Raw genomic sequence first — 25,053 nt, 5'->3', positions numbered from 1 at the left:
CGGGTGGGAAGAGATTAACCAAAGATCTTCTATGCATACTAGAGGCCCGGTGCATGGATTTGTGCACTGGTTGGGTGGTCCCTCGGCCTGGCCTGCGGGGATTGGGCCAAAACCGGCAGTCCGACATCCCCTGAGGGGTCCTGGGTTGCAAGAGGGCGCAGGCCAGGCGGAGGGTTATGCACCAGGCCTCTAGTAGTTAATATGCAGAAACTTCAGTGACATCAGTTCTATAGGGTAGTTAGATTTGTATGAATGTATAGGGAGTTTTGAGAGGCAGCAAGTATCATCAGCACCCTGTGGGGTTTAGAGTTGGAAAATTGACTACCATTTTGAGGCTTGGGCTGTAGTCATGTTACTTAGCCTTTCTGAGCTTTAGGTTCCTTCCGATAAAATTAAATTGATAGTAATTAGCTCCTCGGGAGATGATTGTGAGAATTAAGTTAGGATTTTAAGTTTATTTTATTTATTTTTATTTGTTTATTTTTTTAAATATATTTTATTGATTTTTTACAGAGAGGAAGAAAGAGAGATAGAGAGCTAGAAACATCAATGAGAGAGAAACATCAATCCACTGCCTCCTGCACATCTCCCACTGAGGATGTGCCCGCAACCCAGGTACATGCTCTTGACCGGAATCGAACTTGGGACCCTTCCGTCCGCAGGCCGACGCTCTATCCACTGAGCCAAACTGGCTTCGGCAGGATTTTAAGTTTATTTTAAAAGTTAAAGAGGTAGGTAGTAGAAGTGAGCCAGATAGGTATTGTAAGCTCAGGAAACAAGTTACAGAGGCAGAATAAGGGCCCTTGGAGCTTAGGAGAGAGAAAGGCAAAGGTAATGAGCCTGGGGGCAAGAAGAGGTTGAAAGAATGGGGGTAGGTATGCTGCCAGGAGGAAAGCGCTCTTAAATGAGAATTTAGGTGAAATATCTGGCACATAGTAACTGCTGGTGTAATGATTGATAAAAGTCAACATTGGTTCACAAAAAAAAAAAAAGAGTCTCATAGGTCAGTGTTTTTTGCTTTCAGGGATATCTCAGGCATTTGATTCAAATTTTGTTTTTACAACATAGGTAATTTAGTATGTTTCTTTAATGCAAATCTTTCAAAGCTTGAACATTTAAACATTTAAACCTTCTTAAACGAAGGTGATAATATCTAAATTGATCTGACCAGAAAGCCTTTAGAAAACCTATCTTTACAGAACATAAGTTGGAAAATTTAAATAAATTTATGTTCTTAAAATTATTTAAATTAAACATTGTGTGTTTAATTTTTGTGGTTCCTGGGAGTATTTTGTTTGAACAAAAAAGATTTATTCCTAAAATGTTTTAACTATCATTAAACAACCTCATTTGCTTTTAAAAATTTTATTAGACGCCCTAGCCAGTTTTGTTCAATGGATGGAGCATGGGCCTGTGGATGGAAGGGTCCCGGGTTCAATTCAGGTCAAGGGCACATACCCGGGTTGCTGGCTTGGTCCCCAATAGGGGCCGTGCAGGAGGCAGCCAGTCAGTGACTCTCATCATTGATGTTTCTATCTCTCCCTATCCCTTCCTTTCTGAAACCAATAAAAATATATTTAAAATTTTTTTAAAAAATTTTATTAGAGTAAATAAATATTATTAAAAATGGGGTTCTCTTTCAACAGGAATTTTGACAGCGTTTCACATGAGGTCCTTGTGGGGAAAATGAAGAAATGTGGGCAGAATGATAGTTTTCTATGATGGACTTGGGCCTCAGTAGCCATACCCAGAGAAGGCCGATTAACAGATTGATATCAACCTGGAAGAATATTTCCACTGATGCCTTATAAGGCCTGTGCAGATTAAGTTTGCGGATAATATGAATTTGAGAAAGATAAAAATATGTAGAAGTATTGGAATACAAAAAGGTCTTAGATTTTGAGGAAAGGAGGTTTTAGTCATTTTAATTGCAATATCCAGTCCATTGTGTGATATAACAGCCCCAAAAGGCAACTGAGATCTTGGATTGCATTAGTACAAATGGGAAGAGTAAGGTCATAATTCTGATCTGCTCCCCCTCCTCCACACACCTTTTTAAAACCATCTTAATATGTTTAGATTGGGGCACTACTTGCATAGATTTTAATCTGAAGTGGCATAGAGGAAAGCAACTAGGTTGTGAGGATGCTTGGAATATGTTGTAAGGAAGAGTTAAAGGGAACTCTTACTATTTAGCCTTGAAGGAAAAAGTGGAAACTGTCATAGGTATTTTTTAAGGGAGGAGGGGTTAGATTTAGACCATGGTAAATCTCAGAAGGTAGACAAGATAGAATTGGTGAGTGGACTTCAGATGCAGATTCCACCTCATTGAGAATTGTTTCGTTATTAGAATTTTTTTAGAACAGGCAGATTAGATTCCCTTGGGAGGATAAGTTATGGATAAGGTTGGATTAAATTGTCTAAAGTCCGATAGCCTAGTACAGCAGTTGCCAGCCAGTGGTCTGCGGACCACTGGTGGTCCGTGAGGTCCGAAAGGTTGGGGATTGCTGGCCTAGTACATATAATCTTTATTGTTAAAAGTATTATATATGTCCCCTTTTTCCCTCCCATGACCGCTTCTATCTGTGTCCATGGGTTGTGCACATACGCATACAAGTTCTTTGGTTGATAACTGCAACCCCCCTCCCAGCCTTCCCTCTGAGATTCCACAGTCTGCTCTGTGCTTCTATGTCTCTGGATATATTTTGTTCATCAGTTTATTTTGTTCATTAGATTCCACATAATGAGTGAGATCACATGATACTTGTCTTTCTCTGACTGGCTTGTTTTGCTTAGCATAATACTCTCCAGGTCTCTCTATGTTGTCTCGAAGGGTAAGAGATCCTTCTTATTTACTGCTGCATAATATTCCGTGATATAAATGTACCACAGCTATTTTTTTTTAACCATAGCTTCTTTATCCACTCACCTACTGATGGACATTTGGGCTGTTTCCAGATCTTAGCTGTTGTAAAGTATGCTGCTATGAACATAGGGGTGCATATATTCTTTCTGATTGATGTTTCAGATTTCTTAGAATATATTCCCAGAAGTGGGATCACTGAGTCAAATGGCAGTTCCATATTTAATCTTTTGAGGAAACTCCATACTGTTTTCCATAATGGTTACACCAGTCTGCATTCCCACTAGCAAGGTTCCCTTTTTTTCACATCCTCACCAGCACTTGTCATTTGTTGATGGTAGCCATTCTGACAGATGTGAGGTGATACCTCATTGTTGTTGTTTTTTTTAATATATTTTATTGATTTTTTACAGAGAGGAAGGGAGAGAGATAGAGAGCTAGAAACATCGATGAGAGAGAAACATCGATCAGCTGCCTCCTGCACATCTCCTACTGGGGATATGCCAGCAACCCAGGTACATGCCCCTGACCGGAATCGAACCTGGGACCCTTCAGTCCGCAGGCCGACGCTCTATCCACTGAGCCAAACCGGTTTCGGCTCATTGTTGTTTTAATTTGCATCTTTCTGATGATCAGTGACTGAGCATCCTATATTATAAAAGGCCAGCAACCATAGTGGCGTAATGACCAGAACGACCGATAGACCAGTTGCTATGAGGTGCATTGACCACTTCTTGGTCCCTTCCCCTGGCCTGCAGGCTCCGATCACTGGATGGCGAACAGGGAACCATGGGGAACCGCGGTGGGTGGCGGCGGGGTGGGACTGGGGACTGGTGAGCAGGCGGAAGGCAGACCTCTTGGTCCCTCCCCCTCGCACGCAGGCTCCAATTGCTGGGTGGCAAACGGGGAACTGGGGTGGGTGGCAGCGGAGCAGGACTGGGGACTGACAAGTGGGCAGAAGATGGCCCTGATCACAGGCTAGGCCTAGAGCAATGATGGCGAACCTTTTGAGCTCGGCATGTCAACATTTTGAAAAACCCTAACTTAGCTCTGGTGCCGTGTCACATATAGAAATATTTTTATATTTGCAACCATAGTAAAACAAAGACTTATATTTTTGATATTTATTTTATATATTTAAATACCATTAACAAAGAAAAATCAACCAAAAAAATGAGTTCGCGTGTCACCTCTGACACGCGTGTCATAGGTTCACCATCACTGGCCTAGGGACCCTACCCATGCACAATTTTGTGCACTGAGCCTCTAGTTTTTGTATGTCTCTTGGCCATCTGTATGTCTACTTTGGAGACGTCTATTTAGATCCTTTCCTTTTGTTAAGTTGTATGCCCATTTCCTTATATGTTTTGGACATTAACCCTTTATCAGATGTATCATTGCCAAATAAGTTCTTCAGTCATTTTTGTTTTTCTTTTAATTGAGCATTTTTTAAAATTGATTTCAGAGAGGAGGGGAGTTGGAGAGAAAGATAGAAACATCAATGATAAGAGAGAACCATTGATCGGCTGCCTCCTGCACGCCCCCTACTGGGGATCAAGCCTGTAATCCCAAACATGTGTCTTGACTGGAATTGAACCTGGGACGCCACTGAGCCAAACAGTTTTGTTGATGGTTTCTTTTGTTGTGCAGAAGCTTATTATTTTGATGTAGTCCCAATATGTATCTGTAAACATATTGCTATGAGAGATGTCTGAGATTTTGCTGCCTATAGTTTCTTCTAGGATTTTTATGGTTTCACAACTTACATTTAAGTCTTTTATCCATTTTGAGTGTATGGTCTAAGTTGGTAGTCTAGCTTCATTTTTTTCCCGTCTGTCCAATTTTCCCAACACCACTTATTGAAGGACTGTCTTGACTCCATTTTATGCTTTTGCTTCCTTTGACAAATATTAATTGAGCATAATGGCTTGGGTCTATTTTGGGGGTCTCTGTTTTGTTCCATTGATCTATATGCCTATTCTTGTTACTAGGCTGTTTAGATTGCGGGGCTTTGTAGTATAACTTGATATCTGGTATTATGATCCCTCCAACTTTGTTCTTCTTTCTCAAGATTGCTGTGGCTATTCAGAGTCTTTCATTGGTTCCATTTAAATTTTTTTTAATGGAAGTATTTGTTCTAGATCTGTGAAATATGCTGTTGGTATTTTATTAGGGATTTCATTGAATCTATAGATTGTTTTGGGTGGTATGGACATTTTAATGATGTTAATTCTCTCCATGAACATGGTATATTCTTCCCCTTGTTTATATCTTCCTCAATCTCTTTTTCCAATGTCCTGTATTGTAATTTTCCGAGTACAAGTCTTTTACTTCCTTGGTTAAGATTATTCCTAAGTATTTTACTTTTTTTGTTGCAATGATAAATGGGATTGTTTGTTTAGTTTCTCTTTCTGAGAATTCATTATTGGTGTATTAAAAAGCCATCGATTTTTGGGTGTTGATTTTATATCCTACTGCATTGCCAAATTCATTTATTAAGTCTAGTAGTTTTTTGATGGGGTCTTTAGGGTTTTCTATGTACAATATTATGTCATTGCAAATAATGAGTGTTTTATTTCCTCATTTTCTATTTGGATGCCTTTTATTCTTGTCTGATTGCTGTGACTAGGACTTCCGGTACTATGTTGAATAAGAGTGGTGAAAGTGCACATCCCTGTCTTGTTCCTGTTCTTAGAGGAAATGATTTTAGCTTTGCCCATTGAGTATGATGTTGGCTGTAGTTTCGTCATATATGGTCTTTATTATGTTGAGGTATGCTCCCTCTATTCCCACTTTGCTGAGAATTTTTATCAAAAATGGGTGTTGGATTTTGTCAAATGCTTATTCTGCATCTATTGCTATAATCATGTGATTTTTGTAAGCTAGAGAAAGATATTATTAAAATAGTAAGGAAGAGAAAATACATTTACAGCACTGTACTATATTTATTAATACTGTAAATTTATGTCATCTGTTTAGAAGATAAAAAATGTTATAAGTGAAAAAAAAATAAAATAAAAAAAAATGTTATAAGTGGACTCATGCACTTCAAAGGCTCAACTGTAATTGGAACATATTTTTAAATTTTGCATCTTGACCCATTGAGGCAGTAAATTGAGAAGGTTCATTGTTGGTAGAATAAAGAAAAACAGAAGGCAACATTCCTTAAGAGCCTTTCTTTTTTCTCTAAAGCCAAGCGTGTGTCTATACCAGGGGTGGGCAAACTTTTTGACTCGAGGGCCACAATGGGTTCTTAAACTAGACCGGAGGGCCTGGAACAAAAGCATGGATGGAGTGTTTGTGTGAACTAATATATATTAAAAGTAAACATCATTACATAAAAGGGTACGGTCTTTTTTTTTTTTTTTTTTTTAGTTCATTTCAAACAGGCCGGCCCACAGCTGGTCTATACCATTGAACATCACTTCCAAGTATGTTCTCAGAATTCATTCCTACGCCTGTCATTTTTGCATATTATATAGTAGTTCTGCCAGTCCTTGGATTCTGACCATCCTGTCTTTGAATTTAAGTGGTGTCTAATCTTTATTATAAAACCCTCTGCTCAGTGTTGGTGGTTTGTTTCTCTTCATCTTTTCAGTTCACTTGTTCAGTATCATTTAGTTACAGTGCCTCTAAGGCTCTCTGAAAGCCAGGCTATCTGGATATTTACATGGACACTTTTATACAGAGTGGAACGAAAGTTGGTTTACAATTGTTTGTATGGAAAATAATAATATACTGTAAATACACTGTAAATAATAAACTATTGAGTATTCACAACTGTAAACCTACTTTTGCCCCATCCAGTATATAAAGTAGGGAAATACAAATTAAGGTTTGTTTGAGATTATAAAAATCTTGAATGAGTCCATTTTTTTCTTCCCCTTCATAAGGCTTAAAACTTACTGTCACTAGGATTTATATCTTATAATGTAATTGTATTATAGTATTTAAAAATCACTTCATCTTGAAAAAACTCATTAATAACCTTGTTTATCAGGTATACATACATACGTGTATATAGCAGTAAGAAAAACATTTATTTTATGTCCTGGCCAGGTAGCTCAGTTGGTTAGAGCGTCCTGATATGTCCAAGTTTTGGGTTCAATCCTTGGTCAGGACATATACAAAAAATCAATCAATGAATATATAAATAAGTGGAACAATAAGTCCATGTTTCTCTCCCCCACCCCCTTCCTCTCTCTTTCTAAAATCAATTAATAAAAACAAAAAAATACATATGAAGTCTTTTGGATGAGATGGGAATTTGTTGAGAAATTTTTTTCAGAGATATAGTTCTGATTGTTTTAGGAAAAAAATGTGTATGCTAATATCTTGGAAAGTCCTACATTTTTATTATCTTAATTAGAATTTTTTTTTCTACAGAAATAGGAAGGTCGTTGATTATTCACAGTTTCAGGAATCTGATGATGCTGGTAAGTTTTGTGATTTCAATAAATTATGAGTTGAACCCTAGTAGTGGAAGAATCACTAGTTTATGTACTTTTTATAAGGCTTTTGGAATAAGTTTTTAATTTTTCATATTTAGACTATTTATGTATCTAAATTACATTAAGATCTGTGCCACCCAAAATAAACCTTGAACTTGCATGGATTTTAAGTTTTCCTTAGTAAATTACTCATGTAAACATTGAATAATTTTTTCTTGGTTTTGCAGTCCAAAGTTTAAGTGTGCAATAATTCTCATGCAGTGTTTATTTTATTAGTTAATGTATCCTGCTATAATCCCATTTTAAACTTGTACCTTTTAATAGAGAGTATTTTCGTTTTTGTGTAATAAAGTAAGATGAGAGTATTTTGTGAAACAACTTCAATTTGTGAACAGGTTTTTATAGAATATGATGTTTCTGCCCTGACCGGTTTGGCTCAGTGGATGGAGCATCGGCCTGCGGACTGAACGGTCCCAGGTTCGATTCCTGTCAAGGGCATGTAACTTGGTTGCGGGCACATCCCCAGTGGGAGGTGTGCAGGAGGCAGCTGATCAATGTTTCTCTCTCTCTCTCATCGATGTTTCTAGCTCTCTCTCTCTCTCTCTCTCTCCTTTCCTCTCTGTAAAAAATCAATAAAAATATATTTTAAAAGAAGAATAAGATGTTTCTAATTTTATTACTTTCCAGATGCATCTACTATTTTTTTCTTTTTTAAAATCTAATTTTACTTTATATAAAGATAATATGTGCACTTTGGGGAAACTTAAAAAATGCATAAGGAAGAGTTTTGTTTTGTTTTTTTGTTTTGTTTTTTAAAACCCACATAATCCAGCCTCTCAGGGAATACTAACATTTACACCTTTGTACGCCATAAGTGTCTATAGACGCAAGCGAGATAAAAGCGTTTTTGGATGCGTGGCAGCTAACCAGTTATTAAATGCTTGCTGAATGTTTGCATTTATAAATTTAATCCCAGAACAATGCTATTAAAATAGGCTATATATTACTATTTCCATTTTGCAGATATCGCAACTGAAGCAAAGATACTACTCAAGATCCATTAGCCAGCAAATGGCCATTTTAACCATTTGTTGAAAAAGGTTTTGACTTTTTTCCCTTAAATGTTTTTATTGATATTTGAGAGAGAGGAAGGAAGAGGGAGAGATAGAGACATGGATAAGAGAGAAAAATTATTGACCGGCTGCCTCCTGCCATTGAACCATGCTTGCTGGGGATTGATCCAGCAACCCAGGCATCGTATCCTGACCAGGGATCGAACCAGAGACCTGTTGGATGTGTCGATACTCAACCACTGAGCCACACCGACCCCTTTAAAAATCTAATTGAGGTCTTGCTGTGGGATTTTTGGGTTCTCTCCCTTTACCATATCACCCTTACTTATTATACCACCCCTACTTAGTATCTGCCTCCTGTTATTAGAAGTTACTTGAAAAATTCCTATTAATGGTTTTATGATATTCCATAATGGAATTTATAATGTAGCCAACTTTTTAATAATTGCTGAAGCTCCGTGTATAATGATGTAGTAAACACATTTGGAAATAATCACCTTTTAAGGTGGGGTACTTTTCTTTAATAGGGTTTTTGAAACTGAAGTTATTTTGCATAAATAAGTGGAACAACAAACCGATGGTTCTCTCTCCCTTTCTTCCACTCTCTCTAAGATCAAAATTTTAAAAAGATTTTTATTGATTTCAGAGAGGAAGGGAGGGAGGGAAGGAGGGATGGAAACATCAATGATGAAAGAGAATCATTGATTGGCTGCCTCCTGCACGCCCCCTACTGGGGATTAAGCCTGCATGCAACCCATGCATGTGCCCTAATTGGGAATAGAACTGTGACCTCCTGATTATAAGTCAACACTCAATCACTGAGCCATGCCAGTTGGGCTAAATCACATATTTTTAAAAAGAAAGAAATTGGAGGTATTTTTCTTAAGTGCCAGAGTATACTATACTTACTACTTTAAAAGTAATTTACTTGATAACAGGAATTGTATTAGCATTGTAGAATCATGGGTTCTTTACATTCTAAAATGCTTATATTACTATAATAGTTTTCAAATAAATATAAAGGTGTGGAAACATGGGAAAATCTTTAATAAAAAGTGTAAGATATACAAATGATGAGATATTTGGCTAAGGATATATTAAAACATACACATGAGGACTAGAGGGTAATATACAGAAATGGAAATGATAAGGTGGTGAGACTGGGAAAGAAGAATTTTATTTATTTTTAAAATATGTGTGTGTGTGTGTGTGTGTGTGTGTGTCTGTGTGTGTTTTAAATTGATTTCAGAGAGGAAGGGAGAGAGAGATAGAAACATTAATGATGAGAGAGAATCATTGATCAGCTGCCTCCTTCATGGCCCACACCAGGGTTTGGGCCCTCAATCTGGGCATGTGAACCGTGAACTTCTGGTTCATTGATCTACGCTCAACCACTGAGCCACACCTGCCAGGCTATTTTATTTTTTAATGAAAAAATAATTATTTGGAAAATCTTGCCCCTCATTATTTAAATAGCATGAGAGATAATTATCTAAGAAAATGCAGTGGTAATTTCTACATGTACAAATCATAATATAGTTTATTGATTTTTGAAAAATGCTGTGTAGATGAAGATTATGGAAGAGATTCGGGTCCTCCAGCTAAGAAAATTCGATCATCTCCACGAGAAGCTAAAAATAAAAGGCGATCTGGAAAGAATTCACAGGAAGATAGGTAAAGCATTGTTTTTGTTTTGTTTTGTTTTGTTTTTGGCAAGAAGCATTGTTAATTTGTTCCTGATTACTCTGTCAGCCACTCTGATAGGGTAATTTCTGATCTCTAAATTTGGAGAATCTTCATTTCTTTTGAGAAGGCACTTACGGGTTCGCTTAATATTATTTTGCATATTTTATCTTAACTTAGGCAGGGCTTCTGTCTAGACATTGACACGTGGCTTGTTTGAACTCAATCTGGAATCCAAGGTGGTCTCCGGGAATGTCTACGTTTAGACCTCTGAACATAGCAGAAAGATTGTTTTAAGTATATAATTTGTTACCTAAGGTTAGTATTGACATTTTCATTGTAGTAATAGCAAAGAATGAGTGACCTTTCACATTCAGTCACAAACCACTGGTAGAATCATAACTAAAGCTTACAGAATTTAAAGTGTATATAGTCTGCCGAGTTTTACTGACTATAATCCTCCTTTATTTAGATAATATAATAATTTGGGAAAGTTTCCCTTCCCTTAGTTTTATAAATGAGTTCAGATGAGTTGTAATTTTAACTAAAATTGTGTGGTGAGACCAGGATGCTGAAGCTTTCTCCTCTGTTCTTACAAGTATACCCATACATTCTCATACTCACTGTGGCAAGAATTTCTTGATGATGGTGATGATGATAGCTACCATTTATGATTGTCATGTGTTAGTCTCTATTATGTGCTAATTTATATTTATTATCATTTAATTTTCACAACACCTCTAATTAGGCAAAGTAATATTAACTTAAGCGGGGTTCAATGATTTGTCCAAGGTTACCCAGCAAATGGGCCAACAAAGGGTTTTGATTGTTTAGTTTTTGGACCAACAGGTTTTGAAACCATGTTTATTGGACTCCGGAGTCTATTTTTTAACCTAGTTATTCAAAGATATTTACCGTCAAGCCTAAAGTCACTATAATAAAGCCATAGGCAGAAGTCTTCCCATTCTGAATTTACAGGATGCTAAATTTGCAAGAATAACGATACTCTGTATATACATTTACCTAGTATTTTATGTTTGCTTGCATTGCTAATATCTAATATTTTCTTTTCTGGAGAATTTCAGAAATTTGATTTTGAGGAAAAATAAGACAGTTGCACTGCGGGGAAACAAGTCTTCCATAGTTTCATAGTATATCTCTCTAATCCTGTTTTATGTGGCAGCCTAATTTCGAGCTATCTTTTATTATATATATACTAGGGGCCCGGTGCACGAAATTCGTGCACTGGGTGTGTGTGTGGGGAGGGGAGTGTCCCTCAGCCCAGCCTGCCCCCTCTCACATACGGGAGCCCTCAGGCGTTGACCCCCATCACCCTCCAATCGCAGGATCGGCCCCTTGCCCAGGCCTGACGCTTCCGCCAGAGGTGTCAGGCTTGGACAGGGGACCCCCATCTTCCCCCGATCACTGGCTCTGGCCCCCGCCCAGGCCTGAGGCCTGTGGCCCAGGAATCAGGCCTGGGCAGGGGACCCCCATCTGCCTCTGATCGCTTGCTCCACCCCCCGCCCAAGCCTGACGCCTCTGACCCAGGCTTCAGGCCTGGGCAAGGGGACCATCATATCCCCCCAAACCCCGGCTCCGCCCCCCACCCAGGCCTGATGCCTCGGCCAGAGGAGTTGACCCTCATCACCCTCCGATCACCAATCACCGGATCGGCCCCTTGACCAGGCCAGAGGCCTCCGGCAGAGGTGTCAGGCCTGGGCAAGGAACCCCCAGCTCCCCGCGGTTGCAGGCTCCGCCCCTGCCCAGGCCTAACGCCTCTGGCCTAGGTGTCCGGCCTGAGCAGCGGGGACCTGCAGCTGCATCAGCCCCGCGATCGTGGGCTCCGCTTTAGGCCCAGGCAAGGGACCCCTAGCTCCCGGGACTGCCAGCTTCGACCATGCCCAGCTCCCATCGCTGGCTCCACCCCTACTTCCTGCTATCACTGGCCAGGGCGGCAAAGGCGCCTGATTCTCCGATCATGGCTGGGGGGCAGGGCAAAGGCGGCCCCAGGGCCGCCTTTGCCCTGCCCCCCAGCTCTTAGCTCCCCCCTGGGTTTCTGATCACTGTCAGTGGCAGGGGGCTTCTTCCTGCTTTCCCTTTGGCCTCCCTGCATTGTGCCTACATATGCAAATTAACCGCCATCTTGTTGGCAGTTAACTGCCAATCTTAGTTGGCAGTTAACTGCCAATCATAGTTGGCAGTTAATTTGCATATAGCCCTGATTAGCCAATGAAAAGGGTATCGTCGTACGCCAATTACCATTTTTCTCTTTTATTAGATAGGATATTTTTAAATTTTTTTTATTGATTTTTTACAGAGAGGAAGGGAGAGGGATAGAGAGTTAGAAACATCGAGGAGAGAGAAACACTGATCAGCTGCCTCCTGCACACTCCCCACTGGGGATGTGCCCGCAACCAAGGTACATGCCCTTGACCGGAATCGAACTTGGGACCCTTCAGTCCGCAGGCCGACGCTCTATCCACTGAGCCAAACCGGTTAGGGCTGTCTTTTATTATATTGATTGTATTTCTCCAAAGGAATAAGCTTTTTTCTTTTAAAATACATTTTTATTGATTTCAAAGGGGAAGGGAGAGATATAGAGAACCATTGATTGGCTGCCTCCTGCACACCACTACTGGAGATCGAACCCGTAACCCCAACATATGCCCTTGATCGGAATCAAACCCGGGACCCTTCAGTCCGCAGGCCAATGCTCTATCCACTGAGCCAAACCAGCGGGAGCTGAGCTTTTTTGCAGCCTGTTACTATGTCCCTTCGATGTAATTGATATATAGCCTAAATTTTTTTTGTTGTAGTCATTTAGTATTCTCTCCAATGTCAGGAGAGGTTGAAATAAATACAGGTCTGATTGCCATTTGTATTAAGTGACTTATATGTTTATTCCCTAGGACTATATATATATTTTTTTAAATATATTTTTATTGATTTCAGAGAGGAAGGGAGGAGAGAGAGAAACATCAGTGATGAGAGAGAATCATTGATTGGCTACCTCCTGCATGCCCCACACTGGGGATTGAGCCCACAACCTGGGCATGTGCCCTTGACTGGAATTGAACCTGGGACCCTTCAGTCCACAAGTCAGCACTTTATCCACTGAGCCCAAACTAACTGGGTAGGGCCCCTCAGACCATATTGTGTTGATTTTTCCATTGCTCTCTATGTAAAAGTTTAGCTTTTACTTGGCTTTGCTGTAATGGGACTCAAGGATCAATGGTTTCTATAAACTCAATAATAAAAGAACTAGAGAAAAGTGATATAATTATCATTGTCATAGACTTGGAGATTAAATGCTTATTTTGCATAAAAACATTTATATAGAGAAATCACAGGTTTCAGAATTAGTGTTTCTTGGATCAGATTGCTTTAGTAAAGAAATATGTTTGTTTTTTCTCTTTGCTTAGGAATCTTGGGTTTGGTAGCTTGTCTTTTGAATGTGGTCTAGATTATGGGAAATATCAAAAGAGATTTGCAAGACCTGCTATTTAAGAAAGGAAAGCTTCTGTATGACTTTTTGTGTTTGTTTGTCAGAATTTCTCATAGAATCATAAAATTTCAGCACTGTAGAGTACTGAGTGATTTTCCTGAGATCATAAAACTAGTTAATGACAAAGACAGGACACTAAAACCCATATTCCTGAGCTAAAATTTGTGAGGACATAAAATGTGCATTTTTGTGACTTTAAAATTGTTTTATAAAACTTTTCACTGAGCTTTTTAAAAAATCCTCACCAGACGATATCTTTTTATTGAGTTTAGAGAGAGAGGGAAGGGACAGAAAGTGAAACATCGAGATACATCAGTCACTTTCTCTCTCTCCCATTTTTTTGGGGAGGCAACCTAATTTTTGGAGGCCTTGCTTTGGCAAGGCTAAAGAAAGGTGGGGGGGGGGGGGAATACGTCAGTTGCCTCCGTATGTGCCCCGGCCAGAAATCGAACCCACAACCTTTGGGTGTATGGGACGATGCTCCAACCAACTGAGCCACCTGGCCTGGGCTCTTTGTACTTTGCAATTTTTAATTTTATTTTGCAGTGATCTTGAGCTCACTTTTATTTTCTCCAGGATACAAGGCAGACCCATGTGCTCATGTTTCTGATGTATAGAAATATTAGAGGCAAAAAATATATATAGTTAATATTTTGTTTTAGATAAATATTAAGGCATATTATAATTTATATAAAATTGTATTTTTATATTCTTCCTCTAATAACAGAATTTTTGTTTGTTTTTGTGTTAATCCTCACTCAAGGATATTTTTCCATTATTTTTAAGGAGAGTAGAAGAGAGAGGGAAAGACAGAGAGAAACACTGATGTAAGAGAAACACATCAATTGGTTGCCTCTTGCACGAGTCCCAACCAGGGCCCAGACCAGGGAGCAGCCTGCAACCAAGGTATGTGCCCTTGATCGGAATTGAACCCAGGACCTTTTGGTCCACAGGCCAAGTTCTATCCACTGAGCCAAACTGGCTAGGGCACAACAGAATTTTTTTATTAAATATTTTTTGAAGTAGGCATTATCTATAGGTGAAAGATTTTCAGCCTGTGTTGAGATGTTTTCCTTTTTCTCTTTGGGTTTTTGGAAACTATTTTCCAAAAGTAGATAAAAATTGTGCTTACCAGCATCCCTGTAAAGTAGGGAAATAATGGAAACTCCTTAGCATCGTTTTAATTTTATATATAAAGGAAGTTTTCTTCAATGTTTTTAAGTCAGATACCAGAGATCTATATTCACTTAGATTTTGATCTAATAACTTAAATGTCTTATTCCTTCCCCTTGTAGTGAAGACTCAGAAGAAAAAGATGTGAAGACCAAGAAGGATGATTCTCACTCGGCAGGTAATAAATAGTATTTCTTTTTATGTACTTATTTAGTGGACATTTTAGTAAGTAGTTTTGTAGTAATGCCTGGCATTGCTGTAAATATTGGCATTACAAAGATGCTTCTGTCTCTGAAGAGCTCATAGTGATTTTTCAATCCGGGTGGCTTATTAGAGTCACCTGTGAAAGTGGGTTTTTTTGTTGTTGCGGGGTGTGGGGCGTTGATCCTTACAGCATCCTCTGCTCGAAGAATAAAATCACACTTGACCACATGCATTTATTTTCTTTTGGGCTTTGTGTTTTCTGGCAGATATTCTCCTAATCAGAGCTAGTTTGCATTGGCTTTTTTAGGTAGTTGTCAAACACAACTCTTAGATCAGTGCATCATAATTTTGATATTGCAGAGGACAGTGAGGATGAAAAGGAAGATCATAAAAATGTGCGCCAGCAACGGCAGGCAGCCTCTAAAGCAGCTTCTAAACAGAGAGAGATGCTCTTGGAAGATGTGGGCAGTGAAGAAGAACAGGAAGAAGAGGACGAGGCACAGTTCCAGGAGAGTGCGTAACGTTGGCTTGTTGCTTTGGTCATGATTGCAGTATGTGATCTTGATTATTTTGGTGTTTGGGGTGGGGGGATGCTAGATGTTACAAACAGTCCCTTAAATGACTCACTGTTAGATGAGATGATGGTCTTTGATATCTGTTGATTTTGTAAAGGTTCAAAGATTATCATGACTGCTGTCTATTTGTATTCAAATACTTAATAAACAGTTGTTAGAATAATAGTTCCATGGCAGGTGTTGTGATTAAGATTTGCATTTTGGCCTGGTGGAGAAGGGTGTAGACCTCCTCCCCTGACAAAAAGTGTTAATAACAGAATTCAGATGTTTCACAGGTTACTCAGATGAATAGTTTTCTTGTTTCATTTATTCATAGTTGGACCAAACACACTAAGTTGATTCCGTTTCATTTCCCTGGTCTCTGTATGGGAATGATAACATTGCCAAAAGTTACTGGATGGCTTCAGTTTTCATTCAGATTAAGATTTATCCCTTCCTGTTTTCAACCTATTCTCCAAATCAGTCATGTATCCCTCATGTGGTGCTGAACCCATTTTACAGATGGGGCCAGTGACAACCCAACCAAACTGGTAGTATAGCTGTAAATAGAGTCCAAGAGTGTTTGACTCCCAGATCCCATCCTCCAGTCATTCTTAGCGTTCTCTCCCTTTGTTCACTTGGAAGGATATATACATTAAGTTGGACGTTGAAATTCTTCTTTCCTCTCAGAAGATTCCGGCAGCGATGAAGATTTTCTAATGGAAGACGATGATGATAGTGACTATGGCAGTTCAAAAAAGAAAAACAAAAAGATGGTTAAGAAGTCCAAACCTGAGAGAAAAGAAAAGAAAATGCCCAAACCCAGGCTAAAGGCTACAGGTGAGGTCTGCAGAATTAAATTAAATTATTGCTTTGAAAAATTTCATGAGCTAATAAACTTTCTCTACAGAAATTCTTCATTAAGGCTTGACATTGGCCACATAGTTAATTAAGAATAAATGAATTTGGAAAGGATTCTGTTTTCTACTCCTAGAAGTGTCATTTATTAACAAGGACTCCAGACTCTCGAAGAGTCTGATGGCTTAGCCCTGTTCATATGTGTGTGTGTGTGTGTGTGTGTGTGTGTGTGTGTGTGTGTGTGTGTGTATTATTGATTTCAGAGAGGAAGGGATAGAGAGAGAGAAACATCAACGATGAGAGAGAATCATTGATCAGCTGCTTCCTGCATGCCTCCCGCTGGGGACTGAGCCCACAACCTGGGCATGTGCCCTGACCAGGAATTGAACCGTGACCTCCTGGTTCATAGGTTGAGGCTCAACCACTAAGGTGTGCCACTAAGGGCTGGGCTTAGCCCTGTTCTTTAACAATGGCTGAACATAAGCAAGATTTAGGAATGACCTATATGTGCCAGGCACAGTGTTAGAAATACTGCATCAACACAACTATTACTGCCCCTTTTCTCACCAGTATCCCAACTCCAGCAGCTAGTAAAGACTTGAAATTGTGGAAATGTACATCTACAGTAATTCATTTAAGTTCTGTGTTTTGATCCTACACCATCCTCTGTGCTCCCAAAATAAAACCACAGTTGATCACATATTTATGTTCCTTGTGGCCTTGCGGTTTCTGGCAAATGTTCTAATCAGAGCTAGTTTATTATTAAACCAGAAAGCTAAATTTGCTTTTTTTTTTTTAACTTATATTTTGTTGAGAATATGAATATGAGCTTTTGCTTTGTTTTCTAATGTTGTTATTATTTTTTAATCCTCACCCGAGGACATGCTTAGAGAAAGGGGGGAATATCGAGAGAGAAACCCTGATTGGTTGCCTTCTACTTGCTTCCTGACTAGGAATCGAACCAGCAACCCTTCAGTGCATGGGACAACACTGAACCAACTGAGCCACCCCAGCCAGACTAGATTTACTTTTTTTTTATTCTGGCTAGTGGAACTGGTGATTTTTAAACCTTTTACTCATCACTTCTTACTGTTGGGATTTCTGGACTTATCAAAAGTTACTTAATAGCTTCAGTTTCTACTCAGGTTATCATAATCTTCTTAGCCCACTTTTTAAACTTAAGCACCATTTAGTTCAGAAGCCACTAAGGATGATGTACAGCAAGCATATGAAACTCAAAGGCTAACACGGGCCAAATAAACAAGGTTTAAGTTTATATGGGCCGCAAAAAAACAAAAAGCTTCAATTTTCATAGAAGCTTAGGTTTATGTCGATAGAGACCATGCTGAATACAAAGGGCTGAAATAAATGAGTAATAGTTAACATAAAATGATAGAACATCTTAATAAAAATTAATATTTTTTCTTGAACACTAACTTACCAGACACTGAATAACTGCACAAATTAATAAGCATCATGCAAATAAATCTATTTTTCTTGTTCTCTGAAAGCGAAATATTTCCTTATTGCACACACCAAACACATCAGTCCAAGACTAATGACATGGCAGTCGGCTGCTAAAATGTTTGCTGCTAGTATTAGTGGAGAGAAATGGTGCACTTGCACGTAAGGCACCTAAGGGAAATCAATGCAACATGATTATAGTAATCAGTCATTAGCAAACGTAGTTATTAATAATTATGTGTAACAGGATATTAAAAAATTAAGTTATGGAATTTTTATTAAAACGTTCCTTACATACCATTATATTGGCTGGGCCGCAAAAATATTCGTTGTGAACCCCGCGAGTTTGACATGCTTGATGTACAGTATCCTGTTTATTATAAGCATTACTGCTAACATAACATTATAGTGCTGGTAAAAGTATTGGAAACCAGCAAGTTGGGAGTGTTGTCTTTATAGATCTTATTCTTGTAGATTGTCTTGTTTCTAGCTAGTTTTTATAAAGATATTTTCTTCTCTTCCCTTCCCAAAATTGGTGTTTTTCTTCTCAGTGACGCCAAGTCCTGTGAAAGGCAAAGGGAAAGTGGGTCGCCCCACAGCTTCAAAGGTATCAAAGGAAAAGACTCCTTCTCCCAAAGAAGACGACGAGGAGCCGGAAAGCCCTCCAGAGAAGAAAGCCGCTGCCAGCCCTCCGCCCGAGAAGTCTGGGGATGAAGGGTCCGAAGATGAAGCCCAATCTGGGGAGGATTAAAAGTGGTGATGGTTTGGGAGAGATTTTATTTAAAAAAAGAAAAGAAAAAAAAAAAAGGAAAAGGGGGGGGCAAAAAAGAAAACTACATAAGATAGAACATGGTTTTGGCTCTGGCTTTGACTCGGGCTTTCAGTGCTTCTTTCCCTTTTGTTGAAAATAACTTCCTCTTTTTTTATTTTATTTTTTAAAGAAAATCTTTGTATGTTTAATTTACCTTTTTGTCTATTGGTCTTTTCTTTTCTACCACCCTCTTCTCTCTCCCTTTTTCAATGAAAGCCATGTCAAATTAATCACTGGATTGACTGCTTCATCTTTTTATTTTTAAAGGATGGTATACCACAGTTGTAAAGCAATAAGATTTGAGATGAACACTATGGAAATGTTGCTTTTTGCTAAACAGTAGCAAGTTGAACAGTAATCAAAAAACATAGAAGGATTTTAGTTAAAAATGATTGCTTCTTTCTCTACTTGGACTTAAAAAAAATCAGTTGTCATCTAATACAAGTTTATTTTTTACCTTGCGGGCAGGGCAGGGAGTGGGTAACCTGACCTTGTGTAGAGTGGGTTTTTTTTTAAATTTCATCACTTGTTATCTCAAAGAGATTCAGAGCCAGTGATCCTTTTATTCTACTACAAAAAAGAAAAGGAAAAAACAAGGAGCGCCAAAACTTAAATCACGCTTAATTTCCTATTTTACTCTCCGATGGTTCATGTTTTAAAATATATATGTATCCTGTTTCTTGGATAAATTTTTACCAAGGGTAAAAAAAAAACAAAACCTAGAATTTAAATGGCAAGATCTATATATCATAGTGGATTTCTTCTCAAACTGACAATGTTTAGTTATAAGCAAATAAACTACCGGTTAATGTGAAACTTGTTCACAAAGACTTGAGATTTCTTTTTCCTTTATGAAAACAATTGAAATTCTTTTATGCCATAAATGTGTGTGCATTCAGATTCCATGAACTGTGCTCTGTTTTTATTTGCGGATAGAACTTTTCTTTTTCATACACTTATCTTCCCATTTCTTCATAGAACCATGGTATGAAGTGCATCTCTCGGCTTCCTGCTACCATGTAGGATGCCACTGCAGACCCACCCCCAGTGCCTACCAGCCCTGCTGGAGGACATGATTTCTCCTGGCTCTGTCTTCACCTACTTCACATCCTGTGTTTGATGGGAGTGTGTTAAGTGGTGCTCCCACGCGTTTAATTTGCTTTTTTTCTTTTTACTGGTGTGTCTGCTTACTGCTCATGTTGCTTGTTTGGAGTGTAAGGGGTTCCGCAGGGCTAGAGAAAGCATGCGTTCAGGAGACCTACGTGCGGTTAACAGACTTGACATGCCTTATGAAAGCAGTCAGGAGATAGACCTGTGCGTTCCATCCTCCGCATCCTGATACCATGAGCTTCTGGAAGGAAGGGTTAGGGGCCTTAGTGTGCTGAGAAGTTGAAAATTAGTGAAATTTAACCTCTGCCTTTTTATCTAGATTTGCTTCCTCAGTATTTTACTTATGCAATTTTCTTTCTTTTAATTACAGCATATTTTACTCTCGGACAACATAGCTTTCTTACAGATGTTCCTAGAACAAAGGGTTATTTAAGGAATAGTTTTACTCTGATTATTAAGACACTTTAAGAAGTATTCTTTGTGATTTAAAAAAAAACAACATCACCTAGTGACAGTCGCCTCGCTGTTGCACTATGTGTTAAAGAATGGATTTGAAGATTTCAGTACTTGGCCAAAAATGCAAAGCTTGAATAGAAATAGCAGTTGGATTGTTATCTAAAGGCTATTCTGTTTGCTAGTGGGTTTGTCTAGGTGCCCAATTTTAACAAGAGACCGCTCAGTGTTTCCACCAGGCACTTCTATACTTAGGGGTTTATAGCTTTGTCTTACATTCCTAGTAACATTTGGGCTTTCTTAGATTATGTTTTGTGAAAATCAGTGGTGGGGAGGGGGTCTTTTAAAACTTTAGCCTCGGTATTTTATGTAACAGTCTCTAATATATTAATCTGCACTAACATCTATGTGATACAGGCACATATTTTAGAGGTAATTTTGTCTTCTAAGTTCCTTGTGTGCATTTGGTTGGGCTTTTTGTTTGCAATCCCTTTTTTAAAATTTAATTCATGAGATTGAAAAACATATATTTCTAACAGACTGGACAAAAGGATCTGTGTCCCCAAGTGAGACAGGCTCTGGATGACCTTTGTTCTCTCCACTTTTTATTGATTTAAAACACTCTAGTCTTCCCCTCAAATCATGCATGCACATAGGAGGGTAGCTGTGGTGTCTGAACTGGAAACCGGTGCTCAATAGTCAGGCTTGATGTGATGTGAGGCTGGGTTACAAGCTATAAGCTGATAGTGCTGGCCATTGGCACCACCCTTGACTAATCTCCCTCTTTTTCCCTGGCGTGCCTCTGGTGAGATGGCAGTAGCTTTCACGGCCTTGTTTGCAGTGCTCAGGAAGTGGGACATTAACCTCGAAGGTGCTTGTTTGTGCTAACTTAATTCTCTGTGTTAGCTCTGTTAGGTTTATCTCTGAAACATGAATTTCGGCAGCTATGCTGACTGACACTACATTCTAGTTCTTACGATTTTTTTTCTAGACTTCTCTCTACACACACACACACACACACACACACACACACACACACAACTTGACATGGGTAGTTTACATATTAAGTCTCTCTGTAACTTGCTGCTGCTTTTAGCCCTCCCCACCTTGGAATCAATGGACTAGACCCAAAGGATACATTTTAATTTTAGTAATGGTGGATTTGTCCTGCTTTCCACAAACCTGCCTTTCATATCTCCACTCCCTATTGAGTCCATAAAGGAAAGTTAATGGGCGAGTCCTCCTTTAGGGAGGTAATGAGTGGAAATCTTTTTATCTCGAATAGTAGTTGATTTTCCATAAAGGAGGTTTAATGTCTTTTTTTCTTTTCCACAGTAACTGTTTGCCCCAGGTTGAATCCTCAATTCAATACTTATTCTTGGTACTGATTCAAGTAGCTTTTTCTTCTTATAGGTAACTAATCAAGAGGAATTGGAAGTTATAATCCAGTAAGGTTTTGGACACTCTTGTGAATATATGTGGTCAGCTAAACTGAACTTGACACTTTTTCCCCCAAAACATTTCTTTTTTTAACCATGACCATTCAGGTAACAAGTGAATTTTAGAGTACTGGTTGGAGAAAGGGAATAGTTCTTTAAAGAAACCAGTTTAGAAGATGCTTTGAGAGTGTTAGGCAAGGGCAGAAGTTAACACCTGGAGCAACAGAGAAAGCTTTATGAAAGGCCATGTGGCCCTTGTCACTGTTGTGAAGAAGGGGAGTTCGAATGGGTTCTGTGCCCGCTTCCCCTGTGGCTGCGCTGAGAAGCAGAACGTCACCTCAGGAGTTTGCAAAGGGAGAGCCTGGGCTCTGGGCTCCATGGCACTCAGGCGTAGATGCTGAAGCAGACGAATAACATGTTTCCTACCAAGGGAAAGAGAAAAGCTAAAAATCTGGTTGCTCTTGAGGTTAGAAAATTGTCCTTTTCTCTGTGCTAGGCGCTGGGTTTATTTGGAAAAGGTGTTAGTTTATTTGAATATTGGGACAGCAAGCTATCTACAGCCAAATTTCAATCTGCAACCCATTTTCCCTTGGTCTTGGGATAAACTTGATACAAAATGACTTTTTGAATCCCAAATCCCTAAGTCACACTTCTTTTTTTTCAAAGCCTAGTTCACAAAATTCACAGTGGTGCTGACTGTGTATTAACCACTATTGACAAAAGTCCCCTCAACCTGCCTGTTGCCATGCCAACGGAGTGACTGAACTGGTGACATCTGTGGGAGCATGCTTTGTGTGGCTGGTGGAATGCCACCATTGTGCATACACTTTGTACATCAGGGGTGAAGGGGGGCGTTTTCTAGATTTATGGGGGGGGAGGGTAAAACTTTTTTTTTGCTTTTTTGATGGGAGTGGGTATAGTACTTAGCTTACCCCTAAATAACATGTATAAAAACCCCTGAAGTATTGTGTGGGTGTGTGTGTGAGTGTGTGTATATGTCTGGCAATTAAACCGTTGTCTTCTGGAAATTAGTGAATTCTTTTTTCCCTCCAGAAGTATTTGTTACAAGATTTGTAAATAAGAGCTCTACTTAGTTTGTTTACCATGACCATGTTGCAGCAAACCTTAAATACCTAATTCCTGTAAGATTTAAGGAAAGACTTGAAGACGTGTCAGGTTAAGCAGCGGCCACGTTCTCAGAAATTGTTTGCCTTGATTCATCTTTCAGACTTCATTTGCCAGCTCTAAAATTCCCAGTCTTCCTTAATTTTAGTCCTTAATCTTTTACGTTCTGAGCAGGAAGGGTAAAAGAGGAACCTGCGTAAATATGTTTAATTGTAAGTCCATGGACTGAGACCGGGGCATCCCTTTCTTAATACTGCAATGTTGCTAGATATGTGATCAGACACCAGAGGGTTGGGCGTTCTTGCAATACCTTAACAGTGCTGAGATCTGCAGCATGGTACTAAGGAAGTTAAAGTTTGAATGTAACCACTTTATTTAAAAGTTGTTTTTTATTTAAATGAAATGGGGTTGAAATGAACATGATTTTGTTCGTGAATTATAGATGCAACATACATTGGTAGACGTGTGATGGTCTTTTGTGATACTTAATTTTTACATATCCCAGTCTCTGTATGTACCTGCATAGACAAAAAAAACAAATTTCTGCTTTCTTTATGGAAGGGTTTCCAGGACTGCGTGTCTGCTCCTGAGCTCTGTTTTAAGTATGTGTATCCTTTGCTTGTATTTTGTATTAAAAAATAAGAAAAAGAACCCTTTATTGTTGAGCATGTTGGCATTGTCCCCTTTACTTTTTTCTTCTTCTTTTTGGGACATGAAGCAAGTTATTCTTTTTCTGTATCTTTTTTTTTCTTTTGTAAACTTTGTTTTGTTTAAAAATGGCTTTATAAAAGGGCTTTTATAACCCAGATATGTGCTCTGTGTACTTCTTGGAATACTCACACAAATACACTGACAGAGAGCTGATCGCCTGGGCCTATCAGCTCCCAGGCCAGCCTATTGGGGAAAACCTGCTTCCTGTATGAATTGTTTAGGCTCTAACAGTCACTCTTGCTGGTAACAAGAAAAGCATGTCTTGTCTCAAGTCAAAGGGTTACAAAGTGTGAAGGGCAAAATTCTTAATTTAGGATAATTATACTCACAAAACATTTGCATTCAATTTTAAGTACCCATAGGAACTACATTATATTGCAATTTTAGAATAAAATACTACTTAGGTGGTGAATATGGTAGAGTGTCCTATTTAGAATTGGGCTGATATTGTAGCTAATCAGGTTTTATTCTTTCCAGCCTTGCCACTTATTTACTAAATTCTTGCCTCGTCATGCAAATATTTAACATATAAACTAAGCTTGGCTTTGAAATTTAGTGTTTTTTGCATTCTCTTGTCCCTCTGGCTAATTTCTTATAGAGTTATTAGTCCCAGGTGAAAGTTGACTTTGGAAGAATGTAACAAGACACTTCCTCATAATATGTGGGTGTTTTATGATTAACATACCAGATTTCTGTGTCAGTACAATGCTGAAGAAATGCAATCTGTTTAAAGGATTTCAGAACCCAGGGGATAAACAGGTTTGGTAAAATAGGTTTGGAACTCCCTCAACTCTTATTCCTGAGCATTACTATACAGTAATTTAAGACTGGCTGTTCCGTGCTTTGTAATTCATAACGTGCAATTTACATACTACCTCAGTCAGTTTTCCCAACAACTGTGAGACTGGCCAGATGTTTGTTCCTCCAATTTTGTTGGTTGGAGGGGAAAAAACTGGTTCGGGTAGGATGTGCTTTGATGTGGCAGGTATGGTCCAAGGGTTTGAATCAGGCCGTTAGTTCTGTGTGCTTGAAGTTGTCACAGCTCCCATTATCTTGTATAAATGGGTCCCTTGAATCTTCTTTCTAATAACCTTTTGAGTATTTTGCTGTTCTTCAGCATCTCTTGAGTAACATGCTTGAACCAGCTCAATGACTTGCATCAAAGACAATGGGGAAAATTCTTTTCAGTGAGATATAAAAATTCTCATTAAATACTTAAACTTACATGAAAATTCCTGTTGTCCCTAGATAGGAAACTTTAACTTATTTAAAACTTTTATTTTCGGATGTCTTAATATAGTGACTCTATAGGAAAATCTTGTTTATACAGCCCTTATCCTCTGCCAGTAGAGGGCAGTGTTTGTCCTCCATATACTTAACTAGTGACCCTGATGCTTGCCCCATCTCATTTTTAGATACTTTCCCCTGGGCTCAGTGTCCACTGTATCCTACTTGGGCACCCTACTTGGGTTAGAGCAGCGGTTCTCAACCTGTGGGTCGCGACCACTTTGGCGGTCGAACGACCCTTTCACAAGGGTCGCCTAAGACCATCGGAAAACACATATATAATTACATA

At 38.9% G+C, this 25,053-nt stretch overlaps 1 protein-coding gene across 2 annotated transcripts in view; it reads left to right on the top strand.

Annotated features, from left to right (window-relative positions):
• Nucleotides 1-23,572, top strand: part of NUCKS1 (nuclear casein kinase and cyclin dependent kinase substrate 1) — a 33,063-nt gene extending 9,491 nt beyond the window's left edge. For both annotated transcript variants that reach the window (XM_059673892.1, XM_059673891.1), the window contains exons 2-7: nt 7,250-7,299; nt 9,956-10,061; nt 14,871-14,926; nt 15,313-15,465; nt 16,197-16,346; nt 18,380-23,572. In XM_059673892.1, the coding sequence (XP_059529875.1) occupies nt 7,250-7,299; nt 9,956-10,061; nt 14,871-14,926; nt 15,313-15,465; nt 16,197-16,346; nt 18,380-18,579 (715 nt within the window). In that variant the 3' untranslated portion in view covers nt 18,580-23,572. The remainder of the gene's footprint in view (nt 1-7,249; nt 7,300-9,955; nt 10,062-14,870; nt 14,927-15,312; nt 15,466-16,196; nt 16,347-18,379) is intronic.
• Nucleotides 23,573-25,053: the final 1,481 nt, after the last annotated feature.

The sequence above is a fragment of the Myotis daubentonii genome, chromosome 18 (assembly GCF_963259705.1).
Source record: "Myotis daubentonii chromosome 18, mMyoDau2.1, whole genome shotgun sequence".
Lineage (NCBI taxonomy): Eukaryota > Metazoa > Chordata > Mammalia > Chiroptera > Vespertilionidae > Myotis > Myotis daubentonii.
The sequence above is the reverse complement of the archived record's forward strand: the minus strand, read 5'-3'. Positions and strand labels throughout refer to the sequence as shown.